We start from the raw sequence: 19407 nt of genomic DNA, 5'->3' as shown, positions 1-19407 counted from the left end.
AAGCATAATGTCCTAATTACCTATGGCAGGGAAAACATCTGTGCGGGAAAACTAATGAAATTAATTCCAGAGCTTAGCAACTGAATACATTAATTGACATTAATTAATGCTAAATTACAAACCTCTGCCAGTGGAGTCACATGAACTGTCCGCGAGAATGAAATGGAAAAAATCCTTGAGTTAATGTGAACACAGAAAATCTTCCCCTAGGAAAAAAGTGAGAACCAGGCACTGCAAGAAGCCTGCTTTTCCTTCTTTCTGTCTCCTGTAGCAAAAGGAGCTTTTCTTGTTGTGCACATCTCAGTGTTTGGCTGTTTGGGAGATTAGCTTAAGCAATTTCAGTGCTCTGCCCTTTAGTAGTTATTCCTGGCATTTTGGAATTGAAGCCATGGAGAATTGCACTGTAAAAGTTCACAGGAATTGCCTTAGTAAATCTTCATCAATGATACAATCACTGCTGCACAGACTCCTGTGATCACAGCAGAAACAGGGATAGTCCCCATTCCTCCATTAAAGCAGGATCCAAAGAACCTCAGTCTCCTCTAATGGATGCCAACCTGGCCTGCTCTTTAAAATCTCTTGTGGAGGAGATTCCTTAATCCCCAGACTTTTCAGCAGCTCAAGTGGCAGTAGGACCATTTCCACTGAAGCTGCTTCACTGAAGCTCAGGATTGGCACATATTTCACTCAGGAGCTTTGTTGTGGCAGAGTGGGAGACCCTCCTGGAGTTCTGTGTCCAGCTCTGGAGCCCTCAGCACAGCAGAGCTGTGGACCTGTTGGGGCAAGTCCAGAGGACACAAAGATGATCAAGCGCTGAAACAATTCTCCATGTGAAGGCTGACACAGCTGGGCTTGCTCAGCCTGGAGAAGAGAAGGCTCCAAGGAGAGCTTTTTTGTGACCTTTCAGCACTTTTAGGACAAAGAGGGGACATGCTGCACCACACAGCAGTGTAGAGAGACTGTCCCCCTGTCCCCCTGCTTCCTTGCTGCAGAGGAGCAGAGGGCTGAACAGCTCTGAAAGGGAACTTTCCTGAGCTCACAGGAATGAGCAGGCTGGGAATTACGTGGTTCCCTGCCCTCTCGTGGCTAATGTGGAAAAAATCATGTCCCTCTGAAGGGAGATATATTTCCATCATGCTGCCCAGGCTGTGTTCATTAATGTTTTGCAGTGAGCTGCAAAAGCATAAAATGTTATAAACAGCAGCAACTAATAATACTTAGCGCTTTATATATTCCAAGAACCCTGCAAATGCTGGAGAAAAATCATCCCTCATCGAACTTTCCTGAAGGTTCGTTACCCTGCGTGTCTGTTTCAAGCAGAAGTCAACAGCCCTTAGAAGCAAGGAAAGAAAATGTCAAATGATAGATTTTAATTAAAACCAAGATTAAATACAAGATGGTAAAATTCCAGCCATTTCTATTTCAGTGTAAAATGCTATTTCTCTGATCTGAAGGTGATAATTATATCAAACAAGGGGCTGTCTCTCTCCAAGGAAAATGATTAGAAGTACTTCTAACATTAAATGCAATGTAGTGCTTCTATGTTAAGTACTAATGTTAAAAAGCCAAAATTGTTCCTTGTGTGGATCAGGTTTGTCATAAAACAAAGTGCAAATTCTTAATCAATCTGGAAGAGTCCAAACAGTTTACTGAGAATCTGGTTCTGTGTTCTAGGATAAATTGTCCCCATGAAGAAATTAAATTTGTTTTTCTTCACGTGACAGATTATGAGATGAGCACCTTGCAGTGCTTCAGAATAGGAGGTGGGGACATCCCACGTAGTGACAGTGGATGAGATGGCTTGCATGGCTTGGAGATGGATGGCTGCATTTGGGCCATTTAATTTGAAATTGCTGAGACTTCTAGTTACAAGAGAGTGTGGAATGATTGCTCAGGTCTGCCAGAGTGCATCTACCTGTGCTGTCAACAGAGAAGTAGTTAAAACCCCTGAAGAAGAGTTGGTCTGAGGTACTTTCCAAGTTGATCTGAATTATTCTACAGAGTGTAAGTGCTGTAGGAAATACAGAGATGCATCAGAGGATGTTCTCCCTTGGTAAAAAGGTATAGCTCTGACTAGGGCAGAATGAAATAAATAATGGGAGGTTGAGGCAGGTAAAGAAGGAAGGATATTAAAGGAAGAAAGTAAGCAAGGGTAGATTTACAAAGGATGCAGGGAAAAGAAAGAAGGGTTGTGTGGTGTTGAATGGATGGTGTCAATTCACTTCACATGGATCTGGGAAGCAAAAGTGCCACCTCAGCAAACAGGTTTATGACAATAGGAGGAATCTGCGCTCAGAATCTCAAGTGTATTGTTTTTGTTCTTTTCCTTTCAGATGCCCAATACATCACCTGCAAAATGCAGAACTGCAGTGAAGCCACTCGCAGCAAACCCTTTCCAGGCTACATTGACCATAACTCCCTGATCGTCCAGGGTGATTATGTCTTTGTTCAGGTGCAGAACACCCTCCTCTCTTATTTATTCTACTACTTTATATTATGATATCATTCCGTCTTCTATTATTTTTCTTGCCTTCCTTTGCATGTGTGTGCATGTGTGTTAGTTTACAACTGCTCAGCCAGCACTGGATCCATAGAGGCCCTGAGTGGGTCATAGCAGTTTGTTACAATGCTAACTGTGTTCCTTTAAGCTCTAGCTCCTTGTTGCTGTAGGGCCATAGAGTTCCTGCCTGAGGTATGTTCTCTGTGTGCTGGAGTGCTCTGTGCCACTCCTTGCAATCTCATCAGCACTCTGGAATTACTGCTTTAACCCCCCAGCTGGAAGTGGTGTGTCACTCATCTGCTATTACAAGGGAGTAGACCAAAGCTTTTTTGAGTATAAGAGGGAAATAAGGAAGAAGGGAGGGAGTCAGGGAAAGCACCAAAGGAGTAATCAGGCTTTATTGTTATGCCTCAGTTGTGATTATAGTGAAATGGCAGAAGATGGGATGTGCTCAGCCAGGCTGTGCTCCAGGTGAGAGCTGGTGAATAGATTTGAACCACTGTGGGTTTCATTAGGCTGCTGCCAGTGTCCATTTAATGTCAGCTGAAGAGGAGAAAAATGACAACAGAATTGTAGGGAATGTGGAGGTGATCTGGAGATCACTAGCACTAAACTGGGCTTCCAGACAGTTTATATTTTAGCATGCTAAATATGTGAGTGGAGGGAAGAGAGAGAATTTATATTTTACATTGGGGTAGTTGATTGCTAATTGGCTTCAGTTAATGAACTCAGTCTTAAACACCAGTCTAAATAATCCACAAATAAATCTGGCACGTGTGCTTCAGAACAGCTTTTGTGCCTAGTGTGGCTGAGGCAAAAGGGAAATGTTTATGTGGCAGGGAAAACAGGGCCGTGCATCACTGTTCAGCCACACTCTCTCATTCCAGAGTGGCTGTGTGTTTGTGCCTCAACTGACACAGGAGCTGCAGTTTCTCTTTACCCGTCCTGGCTGATGCTGGATCTGGTGCTACCCTTCTGTTCTTCAAAGGAGGAATGACCCTATGCCAGGCTGTGTCTTCTATCCTTCCTTCTTTCTTTGATCTCCATCTGGCTTTTCTGCAAATAAGCCATTTGGAATTAATTAGGAGGCTTAAATGCACTAGGATAAAGGAATGGGAGTTTATTTTCCCACTAAACTTGTTTTATTTACAAACTCACACTCTCTCATTAAAAAATATTTCTGGCTTTCCTTCCCCTAACTTCTGCCCAGTTTCCTTAAAAAAATGTTGAAAAACTTTAGAATGAGAAATTGTGCTTATTTTACTTAATCTTGTATGAACCTGGCCTCTGTGTATCTTGCATTTTAAACTACTGCAGTGCATTTTAAAACACTTACTACTAAAGAAAATTCTTGATAAGCTCAGGTATCAAGCAATTAAAGCAAAGTTCTGCACAGAGAATCCCTTGGAATATTTGTTCTTCAGTATCTTTCATCCAAGGGTTTCAAAGTACTTTACAAACATTGATTATACTTCAGCAGCACTGGAAGCCAGAAAAAATTGACAGTTTTTTTCTTTCTTTTTCCCTTCTTTAATAGGTGGTAGAAAAGGATACCTCACATTGCTCTAACCCAGCATTTTCAAGGTCTGCCATCAGTATTTATGCATTTAAATATATGACCAGATTCACAAAAATACCAAATCGACCAAGCTTCTCCTGCCCTCCCTATCTGAATATTTAGCTGATCTCATAGCAGATACCTATGATGGCTTGTCCAGGGCCACACAGGAACCAAAGCTGGAAGCAGAAATAAAAATCAAGCCTCATGTCTGCCAATCTGCTGGCCTAATCAACAGCCTACAGATAGCAAAGAGAGAAAGTGTTCTGGTGAGGCACAGGAGAGCTGTGCTATCAGGAGGTGACAGAATGGTCCAGCTGAAGTCATGACTTCACTATTCACAAGTTTCCACATGAGATTCTAGCCTTTGTCTCTCTTTGCTGAAAATGGGATTCCTCTTGTTTTCTTTTTCAGCCCCTGTCAGTTGGATCAATGTTTATTCCTCAGCTGTAACAGCACTGCAGTTTAAGCTATTGCCACCACACTGTGGTATTTCTCTTAACAGCTTTTGTTTGATATTCTCTCTGGTAATAAAAAAAATAAAATCAAGAAAACCTGATGATAACTTTCCTGTTTCTCTCATAGCTGACATCAGGAGGAAGACCACATTACTACGTTTCTTACAGGAGGAGCCCGTTTGCACAGATGAAGCTGCCAAAATACTCCTTGCCCAAGGTAGGTTGCTGCTGCTGGAATCCCCATATGAGCCTACAGATATTTGGGTTGTACAGAAGATCTTGAGTCCAACACAAGTAAGTGAAAACAGTATCCTTCCTTAACAGAACTTTTGCAAGCAAGAAAGGACTAAAACCAAAAGTCAGCACTTTGACTGGTCAAGGACATGAGCATGAAATGTAGGCAGGTACCACAGCCCACATCAATGACCATTTCTTTACGCTTAATTAATTAAATTTTGGACGGGATTCTCTCTTTTTTTTTTTTTTTTCCTTCTTCTTAAAATTCCTCTCTCCTCTTGCTGTCTTGTATGGGTTGCTTTTGTGCTTTGCCTCATTAGTAGATTTTAATGGGAACCAAGCAGAAAGATGTCTCTGTGTGCCTGCTCTGTCTCCAGGCTAATTAACAATGGTGAATTAGCACTGGAGATTGAAAGGATATTTCTGCCTTCTGAAGCTGAATTTTTTGAAAGACCTGTATAAAATGTTAGCTTCATTTTGAAGAAACCACCAATTTGCAGCTGGTATCCTAATGGGTTCTTAACAAAGACAGAGGACTTTTTTTTTGGCCTTTTCATTCTTGATATAGCCTGTCTTAAATGAGATTTAGGCTGAAAGGTAGCAAATGATCTTATGGGTTCTCTATGAGGTCTAACATCAGAAGACAAATGCATTCCCAGAAACTAAGCAGGGATTGTCAAAAGGAAAAAAAAAAAAAAAGAAAGAGCAAGGTCAGATTTTGTAGGTGGAAATGTTCAAAGGGATAACTTGGCTGATTTCATGAGTGGCTGTCTTTGATTCCTCAACCCAACAGACCTGTTTGTAGTAGATTGACTGGGTGACCTTCATATAAACAGACTGCAGTTCAAACCCAGCCCTTTGGTGCCTCACCTTCCCTACTCTGCTGTTGGAGCCTTCACTCCTGTTCACAGCACTGGAAACCAGCTTGCAGGACAGTGAGGTCCTCACCAGAAGCCATGAGATCTTGGCTCTTACACAGGAGACCTGTGGTCTGCCTCAGAATTTTCAGCCACATTTTAAGAGACTTTGAAACTGCCTGCCCAAGCAAGTACTCTGTAAATTCACGTCAGATTTAAATAGGTGTTATTTGAAAGAGCCCTTAGCAACAGAGCTGTATTTTAGCGTGGTTATTGTAAAAGCCAAATAAAAATTGTTATTTACAGCCAATTCAGACCATCTGTAGAGACACTGTTTGCTTTAAACTTATTGTTTCCTTTAGCTCACACTTATTTTTGTCCACCTTGTCAAAGAAATCACTGGAAAGCCAGAGAAAATATGCTAGAGTTAAATTACAATGTGTTCCAGAGAACAGGAATTGGAGCAATATATTCATCTTATTTGACCCAAAGAAAGATGCTTTGTCACAATCTCGGAATATCTTCAAAGTCTGAAGAGCTGCATTTGGCTTGGAAGGAGCTGCAGTGGAACTGTGGCTGTCTAGGAGGCTGCCATCAAAGCAAAATAGTCACTTTTATGAAAAATGCACAGAGAGTTATATTATTCAAGGAATTGGAACAGCTTCTTTTATGCCCAAATTCTCTTTCATCTCCTTCAGCTGAGAAAGAAGGGCCAAATATGGCAAACAGTACTAAGTGGCTTCTAGAATTGAAGATGGAATTGTCAAGCTTTTTGTCTCTTTGTGTCACTCTTCCTGAACTGGAGGCGTGTGACAGCAGGCAGCCTTGGCAGGTGATGCTCCTGCTCAGGCAGGATGGCCTACAGCAAATCAAACTAAAATATTATTCTTGTTGACATTAGCAGCCTCATAGCTACTTTGATTAAAAGCCTAAATAAACTTGAAACTCTGTTCCGTTCAGGCAGAAGCCTGCATATGTGCATACAGGTTGTGTTAACCCTGTAAATAGGCTTTATTGAGACCTCTTAATTGTTGCAGTGATGTTGATCTGTGGGTTGATGTTGCTTGTTCTGTACCTCAGCACCACAGTATGGGCTGTGTCACACACTGTAGTGCACGCAGGGTGCATTTACTCCAGTTTAGACCAATGCACTGGGCAGGCATTTGAGAATACTGGAGCAAGTCAAGCAATTTCTCTTTTAAAAACCCCTGTCTTAACTGGTATTGGGTTGAGTAGGGATGGGATGGGTGCATCTGGTACCTCTGTTTTAAATTCATCACCTGCTTTCAACCTCAGGATGTACATCCTGATGCAAGGAGCAATAACAAAAATAAATACATAAGACTACAGATCTTAAAAGAGCTGACAGCCCCAGTAATTTCACAGAAGGCAAAGGCAAGAGCCAGCATCTTCGCAGGCATTTCACAGAATACTCTGAGTTGGAAGGGACCCCTCAAGGATCATTAAGTCCAACTCTTAAGTAAAGGACCCTTATGGGGAATGATCCCACAACCTTGTTCTTAGCCCCATGCTCTGACCAACTGAGCTGGCAGAATAAAACTGGCATTACACATCCCTACCACATACCTTGCCAGGAAAAAAGTTCCCTAACCAAATGCAAAAGGGGAAATTATTTAGTAATTCAGAAAGCTTTGGTTTTTAGTCATTTGAGGAGACACCTGATCAAACCCATGTACAGCATCATCTTTTTGTCTTCGAAAAGGCAAAAGTGACAGATAGTAGAACTGCATACTAATATACTTCCAGTATGTTCTGGAACAGAGAGAAAAAAGCTCAGGCTCCAAGTAGACAAATGCAAGGGGAGCCCCTAAAGGTGATGATGACTGTTTGAGACAGGTGCCTTGCTTCACATTCCTGTCCTCTTCCATCGCTATAGGGAGCTTGGACTATATCAAGGTGAAGGGTGTTTTTCCTCCCTACCAATAAATTAATCCCCACCCTGAAAAAAACCAAAACATAATAAGATATGCTGATTAATTTTAATTTTCTCAGTGTGGAAATGATGAAATTCCAGATGCTGGTCCAAGATCTGTTTGATGCCCAAATACTAATACTTTTCTATCAAAGCTGTGCATCATTGCTGCATCTATTGGACAAGGCCGTATTAAGAGGAAAAGTTAATTTATCCCCAAAGGCACATAGTTGGAATGCTATCATTTTTGGCTTTCTGCATTACATATATTATGCCAATTCCATCTCAGTCTCTGCTTCCCTAGGCTTAAATTCCTTCAGCCTTACTGGAATTTTCTTTAGACTTTCATCTTACAGCATGCTCTGATCAAGTGATCTGATGTAAAACATCTAGTGAATAAATTAGCTAATTTCCTTCTTCAGCATTTGAGAAATTGTCTTTAGCTTCCTGTGGTGTTGATCAAAGTATCTTTTTACCCCCCCCCCCCCCCCCATTTTTTACATGAATGAGATGGTAAGGTAATGAAAAGGTACATTCACCAGACAAAGGAAGTTTTACTTTCTGTCTGTGTTTAAATGCAGAAGCCCGTCCATGTGTGTCCATATGCAGAAATTAACACTTGTGATTAGAGCTGTGCTAGCCAGTGTTGCCTGGAGCACACTGGGAACACCTGCTGATGTAGATCTACCAGCAGATTGAACCAGGGTGACAGTGTGAAAAGAGGAGCCACAGACCAACAGCTGTGGCTGTAACTCCTACTGGCACAGCTGGAGCTGAGAGAGGGTGTCTGTTCACCACTAAAATTAGTAGGACTCTGTGGGACTTACATTACTTTTCCTATTGCCTTGGGAATTAAGCCAATCTGTTCCTTTACAAAATGAGCCCATCTTTTGGGACATGATTTTCTCCAGTGCAAAGAAGAAAATAAATCAAGTGCATATTCATCCACTCTGTATTCAGATCCGGATCTGGATGAACACGCAACTGTTCTGAATTGTAACTCCACGGTGAATCCACTTTCAAATTTATAGATCAAATTTCTTCATTGTGTTACTTTTTTATTTTTACATTACCAAACTTCATCTGGAAGTATTAATCCTCCCTAAAAAGCCACCAGACACTGAATTTTCAAAGACTATTATTAGAAGAAGAGAGACATAGCATCTGCTTCCAAAGAGTATATTTTCTGATAAAGTTCTCAGTTTTGCATATAGAAAGTCCTGGCTGAGATTCATGGAAGCAGAATAACTTTGGGATATCTGCCCAAAACAGACTGAACAGCTGAGTCTTCTGGGAATCACCTGGTGCTAAGAAATCTTCATTTCTTTTCCTACCTCCACAGACTTTTATGGCACCAAAGAACTCAGGGTGCCTGTTCTGGGCAGATAGAGCCTGGGAATTTCATTATAACAATCTCTCTCTTGGTGGCTTTTTCCATTGTAATGGAAAATAAAATAAAATGGGTTATAATTTCTCCAGGCATTGAAAGATGAGATCAGATTCAATAGTTTCTGTTTTTTCTTCACTTATGCAATCTTATCATTGCTTCCTGCCTGCTGTAACACAGAGAAGAAGCAGAGTAAAACAAAACCTCACTCAAGTGCTAGTGATGTAACTACATTTCTGTTCTTCATATCTAGTGAGGACTAGGGTCGTTTTTCTGTTTTAGTTCTTGGGGTATGCTGTTTAGTATAGTGGTCCAGGGCCTTGGCTCCTGCCCACATTGTCATTAGAAACAGCAGAAAACAGCAGATGTTCCCTCATTAGTTCCTACTTGTATCAGGTCCTGAGCATATTTGGCTTCTGAATGCTGGGCAAGAAGCAGATGTTTCAGATCGTCCTTTCTTTTTTTTTTTTTTAATTTTTTGAAATTTTTTTCTTAATCTCCTACATTTTTAATATCTGTGATTCCATAGTCATGAGTGGAATCACTCAGATGCTAAATGGGGGGAAAAAAACCCAACAAATAAACAGCCCTCCCTATTCCCCAGACAAAATATTCATTAAAATGAAGGTGTTGGTAAGAGGACTGAAAGTGCTGCTGTATAATGCTGTAGTGCCAATGTAAATGTTCAATTAACACCTCATCAGTTAATTACTACTTTGAAAATTGGCAGAAGAGAGCTGGTATAAAAAATTCCTGGATGGAATTGCTTGCTTACAGTGGCTGTGGACAATAAAATAGTAAAATGCCACAGTATTGTCTGCTGAGTTCCCGATTAAACTCCAGCCTAAATATATCCCTTGCTCCTCCCCAGTTACTTTGGTGCCATTGGAAATGGCAGCACAGAGCTCCCCCAGGTAACCTGCCTCTCTTTTCTTTCCCCAGGACATGCATGTTATCAGCACAGATGAGAATCAGGTGTTTGCAGCTGTTCAAGAGTGGAACCAGAACGACACGTACAATCTGTACATCTCTGACACCCGAGGGATCTACTTCACCCTGGCCTTGGAAAATGTCAAGAGTAGTCAAGGGCTGGAGGGGAATGTGATGATTGACCTCTATGAGGTATGTCATAACTCCAACATCTCATTGCTATCTCAGGAGCTCACATGATGCCAATTTCCTCCTTGCACATCAGCCTTGTAAAATGCACGTGAACAGCAAAGCCAACAAATGACTAAACACAGAGTTTTACCCTTCCTAGATTTACTGCTGTATTCACCAGTAGGTTCTCAGGTGAGGAACAGCTCATGGCTCTTTGATGCATAGGAAGAAGTTGTGGAAGAGTTCGTTCAGTTGCTAAGAGGAGCTCCATTTGTCAGCCAAAATCCTGCTTGGGCCATGTTGGCTCTATGGCTCTGAAAGCTCCCAAGAATCTCAATAGTATCATTCTCCAATTTTTGCTGCATTTCTGGAGATCTAATCTCTTGTTGTAGAAGAGACTGCTGGTTTCAGCAGTCCTTGTCACCTTTCTCAGCTTGGACTATTCTGGAAACTTAAGTGGTTATAGATATGCTTTCTTTGGCTATCCTATGGGCATGGAAACTCTCGTACCTCATTTTGATGCCCTTTTTACCCTGAGCCTTTTTTCTGAACAAGTGTGCTCTGCTTAAGCTCACGGTAAAAATGCCAATTTGCATTGTCTTCTATGACAATTGCTCCTAAGAGTTGGACTTCTAATGTGCCCTTGTCCATCTCTTGTTCTCCTTCCTGTTTTCCCTCTGGAGACAAGCACTCACCTGAGGAGAAATTCAGTCCTCAGCTGCGTTCTGAGGGTCAGGTTCTGTTTTCAGGTCTCCTCCAGGGTATCTTCTGACCATTTAGAATAAAGGTCATAAAGTAGATCTGAGTGCCTTTGAAGATGATGATGCTTCCTGTATTTTCCCATCACTGTCTCAATATTAGCTCTGCTCCATAGTTTTCCTTCAGCTGCCCTTTACTTGGAAACCACCTTGAATTGTCCAGAGATCCCAAGAGTTATACATCAGTGCAGATGGACTGGAGGAGGATGGGCACTGCCATTTCAGTCACTTGCACATTTTTACCATTAATCTCTCTGCAGTGCTGGCAGCCCATGGAAAAACTGTTGCCTCTTATTACTGTCAGCTGGGGAAGCAGCTTTACTGCATTATGTAAAGGTGTCCTACATCCCAGGGGGTAAAGAAAATCCTTTGTTTTGTTTTGTTCATCTGACACCACACAGTAACCTGGATTGAAATTGATGGAATCAGACTTACAGCATCATAGCTGCTGAGTATCTAGATAGAGGGAATATTGGCTGACACAGAACCTGGCACAAACCTTCCTTTCAGTTTTATGTTCTTGCTGGAAGAGAACAGAGAGCCAGCATGGTTCTCTGAGTCAGATTATTATAGTGACCATGGGGAAAATGGAGAGGAAGGCAAGAACAGGAAAAAAAATCCATAGATAAATTAAAAGTAAGTAGAGAGATTTCCAAAAATGTCTTTCTCTAGTGGCAGCAGTATATTTTAAAAAGCATTATCATTAGAGAAGATGCCAGAGAAAGGCCTGTTTAATGTGCATGTGTCTGTGTGCATGTTGGTCAGGTGCTAGAAGTAAGTTCTGGTTGCACTGTAGTGAACATGTTTGTGTGTGTAATTCCTAAGTTGATTATAAATCAAGAATAAATCTGCTCAATGCTGTGAAGCAGGGAATTGGACTGGGTACAAAGAAATAAAAATTCTTTCCTGGTGTCTCCTTGAGTTCACAAAAAGGCTGTCCTAGTGACCGCCTCTTAAAGTGAGGGATGAGCTAAATCACTGACCACTGTGTCTGAGTGCCCTTTCTAGTTCCTGTGTCTGCCCAGGCTATGTTTGAATGGTCCACACCAAGAGAGTCCTGCCTGTGTCAGTCCATGACTGAGGTGATAACAGACTCTGAGGAGGTGTGTCTGTAGCTATGGTATATGTGCCTGTCACTCTGGAATTTACTTTTTTCCTAGCAGTATGTATGTTGGCTCAGAAGTATGATGAATAAAGGTGGTGATGGGGAGTGAGGAATGTCTTAGGAGTTACGTTCTCAAGCGTCTTGTATGGATCTTTCTGGAGCTGTAGAGCAGTGTTAGTATCTGCACACAATGCTTTCAGGGTAGTGAGGATTCTACAGTTCCTGGGGGAGCTGATGGAGTGCTTTTCTCTCTGACCACGGGTAGTCATGCACTTGCTTGCCTGGGTCTTTCTGTGCAATGACTGTGTGAGCAGCAGGGCTGAACAGCCCCCTGTGTGTGTCAGGGCTGTGTATGTGCAATTTGTCTGTCTCTTCCTTCTGAGAGTACATAAGAATGTGTGTGCAGTCTTTTTTTAAGATAAAGCTGTCCAAGACTGCCAGAATAACTTTGCTTTCTCAGAAAAGGATTTTGAGTCCCAGCCCATGACTAGAATCATAAAAAGAAAAAAAAAATCAGGATTTCAGAACACTTTTATTGCTCAATATACAAAGTGCTCTTTAATCATTTATGGGCCAGTGTTTCACAGGGACTATATAACAGAACAATTTTGGGACAGCAGCAAAGCAAAGTACAACTGCAACCATAAGCTCTAGCCTCTGATAGTAAAGGCAGAACTATGTTATTTTCCCATCCCTGTCCATTCATGCAATGTCACTGTGAGACAGGAGTACCCTTGTCTTTTCAGGGTGCCTTTCTACTACAACAAAGAAATCCTGAATACTTAGTTGGGTGGGATCAAACAATCCAGCTGGGAAATTGAAAAGGTTATCTTTTCTCTGCTTATATCAACAATGAATTAGTTATCTATTTAATTTAAAGACTATTGCCCTTTATAGCAAGCCATGTCAAAGTCTTTATGAACTTCAAATGAAATTCAGGAAGGTGCTATTTGAATGACTAAGTACATCACAGTGCTGAACCAAAGCACTGTACACACGTAGTTGCACAGCATGTGATTTAAAGTGCAATAAGGTCTTGTTCACTGGTAGCTGCAGCATCCAAATCCAGCCACATAATTAAATGGGTTGAGCTGGAAAAAGCTCCGAATCTGCTGTGTAACTGTTTGCCATGCCATGTCATTTAATCTCTGTGAATAAAAACTCTTAATGAATTGTTCTGTCTGCCAATTCTACATCATAAGCAGAGGTGAGGTGGATGACTGAACAGAATTGCTGGAAACCAAAAAGTTTCTCACTTTCCCTCTCTTTCTGCTGATTTCACTTCCCTTTTTATTGCGGCACTCAGGTTGCAGAATGACAGCCTAACAAATTCATTCGCAAGCTGCAGCAGCTATTGGGCTATTGATTTTCAGTGTGCTGAGAAGATGGGAACATTCTGCAGTGTGAGTTGTGGTTTGAGGTTGACTCTTTTTTTCCCCTCACTAAGATACTTTTAGGCTCGGTTCCAGTGTGAATCTGTTAGCGTCATGTCTTTGCAAAATCCTCCTGCAGGTCTTGGATTTAAACTGTTGGGTAAAACACCAGGAAAAAGTAAAAGGATGAAGACCTCACTGCCAGCTCTGTAACTAGCATTCTGTACAGCCTTGCTTGAGTCACCAGTGCTTTGGTTTCCTCAAAATACAAAACTGTAACAAAAATACCTCTGTGCCCTGAGTATTCTTGTTGAAAGACTGATAATTATGAAACACATTGAGATCCTTAGATGAAATGTCTGAAGGAGGCTGGATGAGAAAAGAAACACTGAAATACAAGTTTATGTGTGTGTGTTGCTGTTTCCTTCACAAGGCCAAAATTGCTGCTGTTTCCTGCTGCTGCTGTGCAAGACAAAAATAATTGCCTGTACACGTTTCATCTTTCATGGGGAAGGATGCCTACACATTTGAGAGGTTGTCACTTTACAGATAATGCTACTGACATCTTGCCATGTTCCCATGATGATTCTGAAACACAATATTTCTTTCCCATTTGTCATCTTTGCACCTGTGATGGCTTTATCTCTTCCCCAGCACCCCAGCTTGCCTTTGATGTACATAGGCAATTCTGGCCCTGACACTGACCACACTGACAGAGCCATCAGAGCCCTGGTGGCTCTGACAGAGAAAAAAGGACATGCACAGAACCTGCATGGACTTGATCTATTTTTCAGCCATGTCAATTTTTCCTAGGTAGCAGGGATAAAGGGAATGTTCTTGGCTAACAAGAAGATTGACAACCAAGTGAAAACTTTCATCACCTACAATAAAGGGAGAGACTGGAGTTTGCTGCAGGCTCCTCACACGGATCTGAGGGGAAATCCCATTCACTGTCTTCTAGTAAGTACCTGAAGGGGTAATTTGGGGGGTGGTAATACCCCAGAACAATATTTTTCTACCAGGTAACACAACAAAAAGAGGGCAGCTCCCCTCTCCATGCAGTGTATCTCATAGAGTGCAGTGCTTCAGGCTTGGGCTGCCAGGAGTTATCGCATTGTAATTTAGGCTGATTTCATTTAATTTCTGGAACAAATTGTGGATCAGTGCCTTGTGCAGAAGTGCTGTGTCCCCTGGAAGAGCAGGGGAAGCTGGATGCTGTGCCTGGCAGTCGGTTCTCTGGACACTAGATGGGAGGCGAGAGCTGCTGTAGCTCCGAGCTCAGAGGCACAGTAACTGGAAATGGGCTGAAAGGAAAAGAGAGCTGGGATTGCTTTCAGGCTGCTCTGTTGGCATTAATATTTATAAACATTCATCATTTTCTCTTTGAGCTCATAAGTGAGAATCGACACATTCATCCAAATATATGTACAGCTTTGTGTTGGTGTAAATTGTATCCATCTCTGCACTTACTGATACAGATACACATATAGCTGTGTCCTTAATCATCATTATATGCAAGCAGTTTCCAAGAGGGAGAGTGAAATATAAGTAATGTGAATAGAATTGGAGACCTCTATGAAGTTAGAGAGCTTAAACTGATCATGACATATTTTTCAGCTGATACAATCTATTCACAGTAGTGGCGTAATACTCAGAACCCCTGTATTTTGGATTCTCAATAGTTTTCATATTATACTAATTCTAATATGGTTCCAGGCAGAATCAAGGACACTATTTACGCTGCTCTTACTGCTTCTGTCCTGTATTTGCATGTTGTTTTCCATCTAAAAAAAAAAAGTTTTCTCATTTTGAGGCATTAGAATCTGAATCAGCATTATATTTTGTAGCTGAATGCTACACTAATCTCTTAACTGAATGTCATGCACTATTGAAAGAGCAAAGAATAAATATTTGAAGCTGCTCAAATAATTGATTTTTTGATTGAGCCAAAATGCAACTCCTTCATCTTCTGTCCAGTTTGGAAAAAATAAATAGGAAAGACTGGGAGTAAGACAGAAGAGTTATTTCAGAGCATGACTAAATTTGTTTGGGTTTGTTTTCTTCTTTCAAATTTTTAAAAATTGTAACAAAGTGAATTTTTATTAGATATTTCTATGAGGTGAAAACCAAAAAATATGGCATGCAAAAAACTTTGCAGGTATAGGGCAATTCAGTTCTTTGGAAGGGACTATGTAAAGGAGACTTTGTGTTTCAAATAGACTGTATAATCCAGTTATAACTCAAGTGAACATATTCAGTAAAAAAGCCTTGACATTTTGACCTTCTCAAATTATAACCAATTTAATCAGAATCTCAAGATTTTTATTGTATAATATGATAGTATAATGTTCTAGGGGACTGGAAAGGCAGAAGAACAAAAAAAAAGCACATAGGCAAGTAAAATAATAAAAGTAGACTTTAATTTTTTTTCCCCCATAAATTTGAAGTTAGAGTTCTGAAATTGCTTTCCTGGTATTTTTGTGCACTGATCATGCAAAGTCTGACTTGCCACTCTGGTTATCAGTGAGCCAGTGCTACTGCTCTGTGTGGCCCTTATGGAACAGTTCTTTGCAGGAATTGGGTATTTTATACACAAGGCTATACCTGCCACTGTCATTGCCCACTATGTAATGGAAGGGGTCATATATCTGTGTGTGAAACAGAAATGGACAGTTCTGGGGGAGAGAGAGCTATGGCTCCCTTTAAGCCTTCCCATCTATAGTGAATCTGCTACTATATCCATGGGCAGAAAATACAATAAACTTCAATTAAAATTAGACCAGATATGCCTGAACAAGCTGGGTTCCCTTGGGGGGTGATAAATTTGAACAAGCCAGACAAAAGGTCAAGAGGAGGAGCAGAAAGGGTGGGCACTTGTAGGCAAACAGTGAGAACTGACCTAGAGGAGCTCATGGTTCTCTGGGGATTGCATTTCCATCCTGGGAGCTCCCCTGTGCATAAAGCACTATTCAAACATTAGCTTGTTTTTATTTTGCTCTCTATGCAACCATGTACTTGCTCTGAGAGTTACTTCCACCTGGGCAAGCTCAGTGGATGTTTGTCATGCTGTTTACATTTCTTAAGTGCTCTGTGGCTTGAGCTAGGGTGTAGGAATTGTTCTGTGATTTCAGGGTGCTAAGGGACAAATCCTCAATGGACTTTAACATTGTTTCTCAGACTTTGACCTTTCAGGAGAATGGAAACTATTTTATCAGCACTGGCCTGTGAATATTTAGCAATGTTGATTTTTCCTCTTCCCCTAGCATTGGGTAAAACAGGCAAGAGGCATCTTTCATTAGCTAAGCACACCCCCATGTTTAGGTTTTCTCCAGCTTTTGGAATGGCAGAGGGGCAGGAAACCTCAGCTCAGCATGCAGAGTCTCAGGTGGTCACCTTGCAAATTTGAAAGAAAGCAAATAGCTGAAATCTGAACTAAACTTACTCATTAGGTTTTACAGGAACAGAGAGTCTGCCTGCCATAGAAAGGGAGGGGTAGAAGTACAGAAAATATACCAAACCACAAAATGAAATAGCAATTCTGCAAGAGAGACAAGCCATTTAAAAATCCCATCTGAGGTTCGCGCTTAATGGTGGGGAGGATGAAGGCAGAATATGAAATGAAAAAATTCTAGAAATTATAGAGAATACACCACAGAAGTTGGGAGTGGTAGGAAAGTTTTTGAAGCACAAGCACTCTAAGTTTACATTCCTGGAAGTAAGTCAGGGATCCATAAGGGTTTTCTGCTGGGGAAAAATGTGGAGAAAATTACTTTTTCCCTGCTCTGAGGCACTTCTTTTCCTTGTCAGTGTGACATAGCTTAGCATTTAAAGCACTTCACAAACTCCACTCACCTCTTCAGCCACCCCTACATCACTAGTTTTACCTCCTTATGTCAATTGCTCCTTTTCCTTCTAGACATAACTGTTCCTGACATGATCCTGCTTTTCCTTATGGCACAGATAAGTGAATTCTTCATAGTCCATTGTACATGTAGTTTAGCTCCCATCCTTTCTGCATAGCAGATACTAACGCTTTCCCACTGCTGCTTTGCAGCATAATTGTCTCCAGCAGTAGCTCAGGACTCAGCAATGAGGTATGTTCCAGCTCATTGGCAAAATGGGATCTGCCATTTCCCAGAGTGACAGCACAGTCCCCAGCCTGCGAGTGCAGTGCTGTGTGCTCTGTGCATTGGGTCTTTAAACCTGAACTAAGTGAGAATTAAAACAGAAGTAAGTACATAGCAGCTAAGTTGCTGGCTAAGGAGCTTAGGAAGGAATCTGGTTGAAGCACTGGGTGAGCCAGACAAAACTGTCTCTACTGACAGAACACTCAAGGTGGTTTTTCAAAGGGACTCAGAATTCCTTTGCATTGTTTGTGAGACAACTCTAAATAATGAGGGAGGAAAGTGGTGAAATTCCATCTATTCCCAGAGTTTTGTTTTTCCAGTTTTTACCACTTGTATTCTAAGATGAATATACTTAATCTTCATGAAATAGCTGCCAAGGTATTTTATTCCAAAGATGCTGGTTTATTCAGTAATTACCATGTGTTGTGAAGTGGTTAACTGAGGAGTAGTTCTGTCTGGCAAGAGATGATCACCTGCCTGGGAGAGTTAATCAGTTAGCTTTCACAGATGGATTTGTGGTTCAAACACAGGGCTGAGTCTCAGGAGAATCTTGATTCAATTTTTGGGTCTATCTCCAATCCCCTACATGACCTTGGGCAAGTCATATATTTTATCTGTGCCTCGCTTCCCCAGACATCTGTTTATTCCCTCCCACATTTTGTTTGTCTTTTCCATAGGAATTTATAAGGATTTCAGGACAAAGACCCTCTTCTCATAAAGGGGGACCTTTATGCCACCTGCTACAGAGTATTTTAAGCATCGAAGTGAGGTGTTTAGAATAACCCTCTTGGAAGTGTTTATCTCTTTTCATTGTTCCTTGCTGTTGCAGGTGGGCAAATACTGCAACTACCCCTAGGTTTATGAATGGTTGCCAGCATCATCTTTGTGTTATATATAATACTTTGTCCCACTTCTGATGAAGGACAGCCACTAATAGCTGGTTTGTATTGTGTCCTGCCATTGGAGACAGTTCAGGTGGGCTTTGCAGAACAGCCAAAAGTGGGTTTATGAAAAATTTTACTAAGGACAGATGAGCTTCCTGAGGGGGGAGCATTAATGTGCTGGCATGGAAATATTAGGATGCAAGTAATAAACTCCAGCATGATTGTAAAAACTGTGGTAGTGAGCACAGCAATGGGCTTTATCACCTGTGATTTGTCTTCTGTCTAGAGTTTAAATGCTCCATGATGTGGTTGCCTATCCCTTGGTGGCCATGCAGCAGTAGGCACAGATGGGAACAAGGCAATGACAAGGAAAACCAAACCTGTGATTCTGGTGATAATAATGATTTTAGTAGCCTGTTGGTAACCACAAAAAAGACAGGAAAATTGATAAAAATTCTGAAAACCAGTGAGATGTCTGTGTGTGAATTAAGCTATGGGAGCTGGGGCAGGAACACAAAAGGACCAGCAAAACACAAAACAGCTGGAAAAATATCTGTTGATGAACATATAAGGACAGAGATGGAGAAGGTATACAGGGGAATGAGGAAGAGAATGCTAACACAGGGTGGAGTGGCCATGGGCAGTAACTTCAGGTGTTTGGCTAAGATTGGAAAGGTTGGTTTTCACACCATACCCAGTTGTCACTAGAGACTCTAAGCATTACTGCACTCCAACCAGTAAGAAGTCATGCCATTAAAAAGACCATCTGTCTGCTTAGACAGAAGGCCTGGCTTTTAAGAGATATATTCAATTTCTATATGCTATATCTGTGAAATGAGATAAATTTGAAAGGAAACCTCTGGTAGCCCAAAGATTGAATCTTAACAAGGTCTCATCTGAGCTGGGAATTGGCTGAGTTGCCATTAGGTTCTGTCTTCAAAATGTTGAAGCAGACTTTGAGTATGCTAGTTTTAAAAATATGTTTTCTATTTAGTCTCCTCACAACCTATCAAGATGTAAAAGGAAAGTGTTCATGCTCTTGCAGTGCTTTTCCACTTCCTGCATTCATGTCAGCTCAATTTGTTTTCCACTCCCTCCCTGTGCCCCGGGCTGCTCCAGCGGCTGCCCT

General features: G+C 41.3%; 1 protein-coding gene across 1 annotated transcript in view; it reads left to right on the top strand.

The window, feature by feature from the left end:
• Positions 1-19407, top strand: part of LOC120502029 (VPS10 domain-containing receptor SorCS1-like) — a 141722-nt gene that overhangs the window by 69814 nt on the left and 52501 nt on the right. Inside the window, exons 5-8 of the mRNA XM_039709043.1 lie at positions 2334-2452; positions 4644-4733; positions 9873-10052; positions 14081-14227. Of these exons, the coding sequence (XP_039564977.1) occupies positions 2334-2452; positions 4644-4733; positions 9873-10052; positions 14081-14227 (536 nt within the window). The remainder of the gene's footprint in view (positions 1-2333; positions 2453-4643; positions 4734-9872; positions 10053-14080; positions 14228-19407) is intronic.

The sequence above is a fragment of the Passer montanus genome, unplaced genomic scaffold (assembly GCF_014805655.1).
Source record: "Passer montanus isolate IOZ18808 unplaced genomic scaffold, ASM1480565v1 scaffold21, whole genome shotgun sequence".
NCBI lineage: Eukaryota > Metazoa > Chordata > Aves > Passeriformes > Passeridae > Passer > Passer montanus.
Note: the sequence above shows the minus strand (reverse complement) of the source record. Positions and strands in the feature narration are given on the sequence as shown.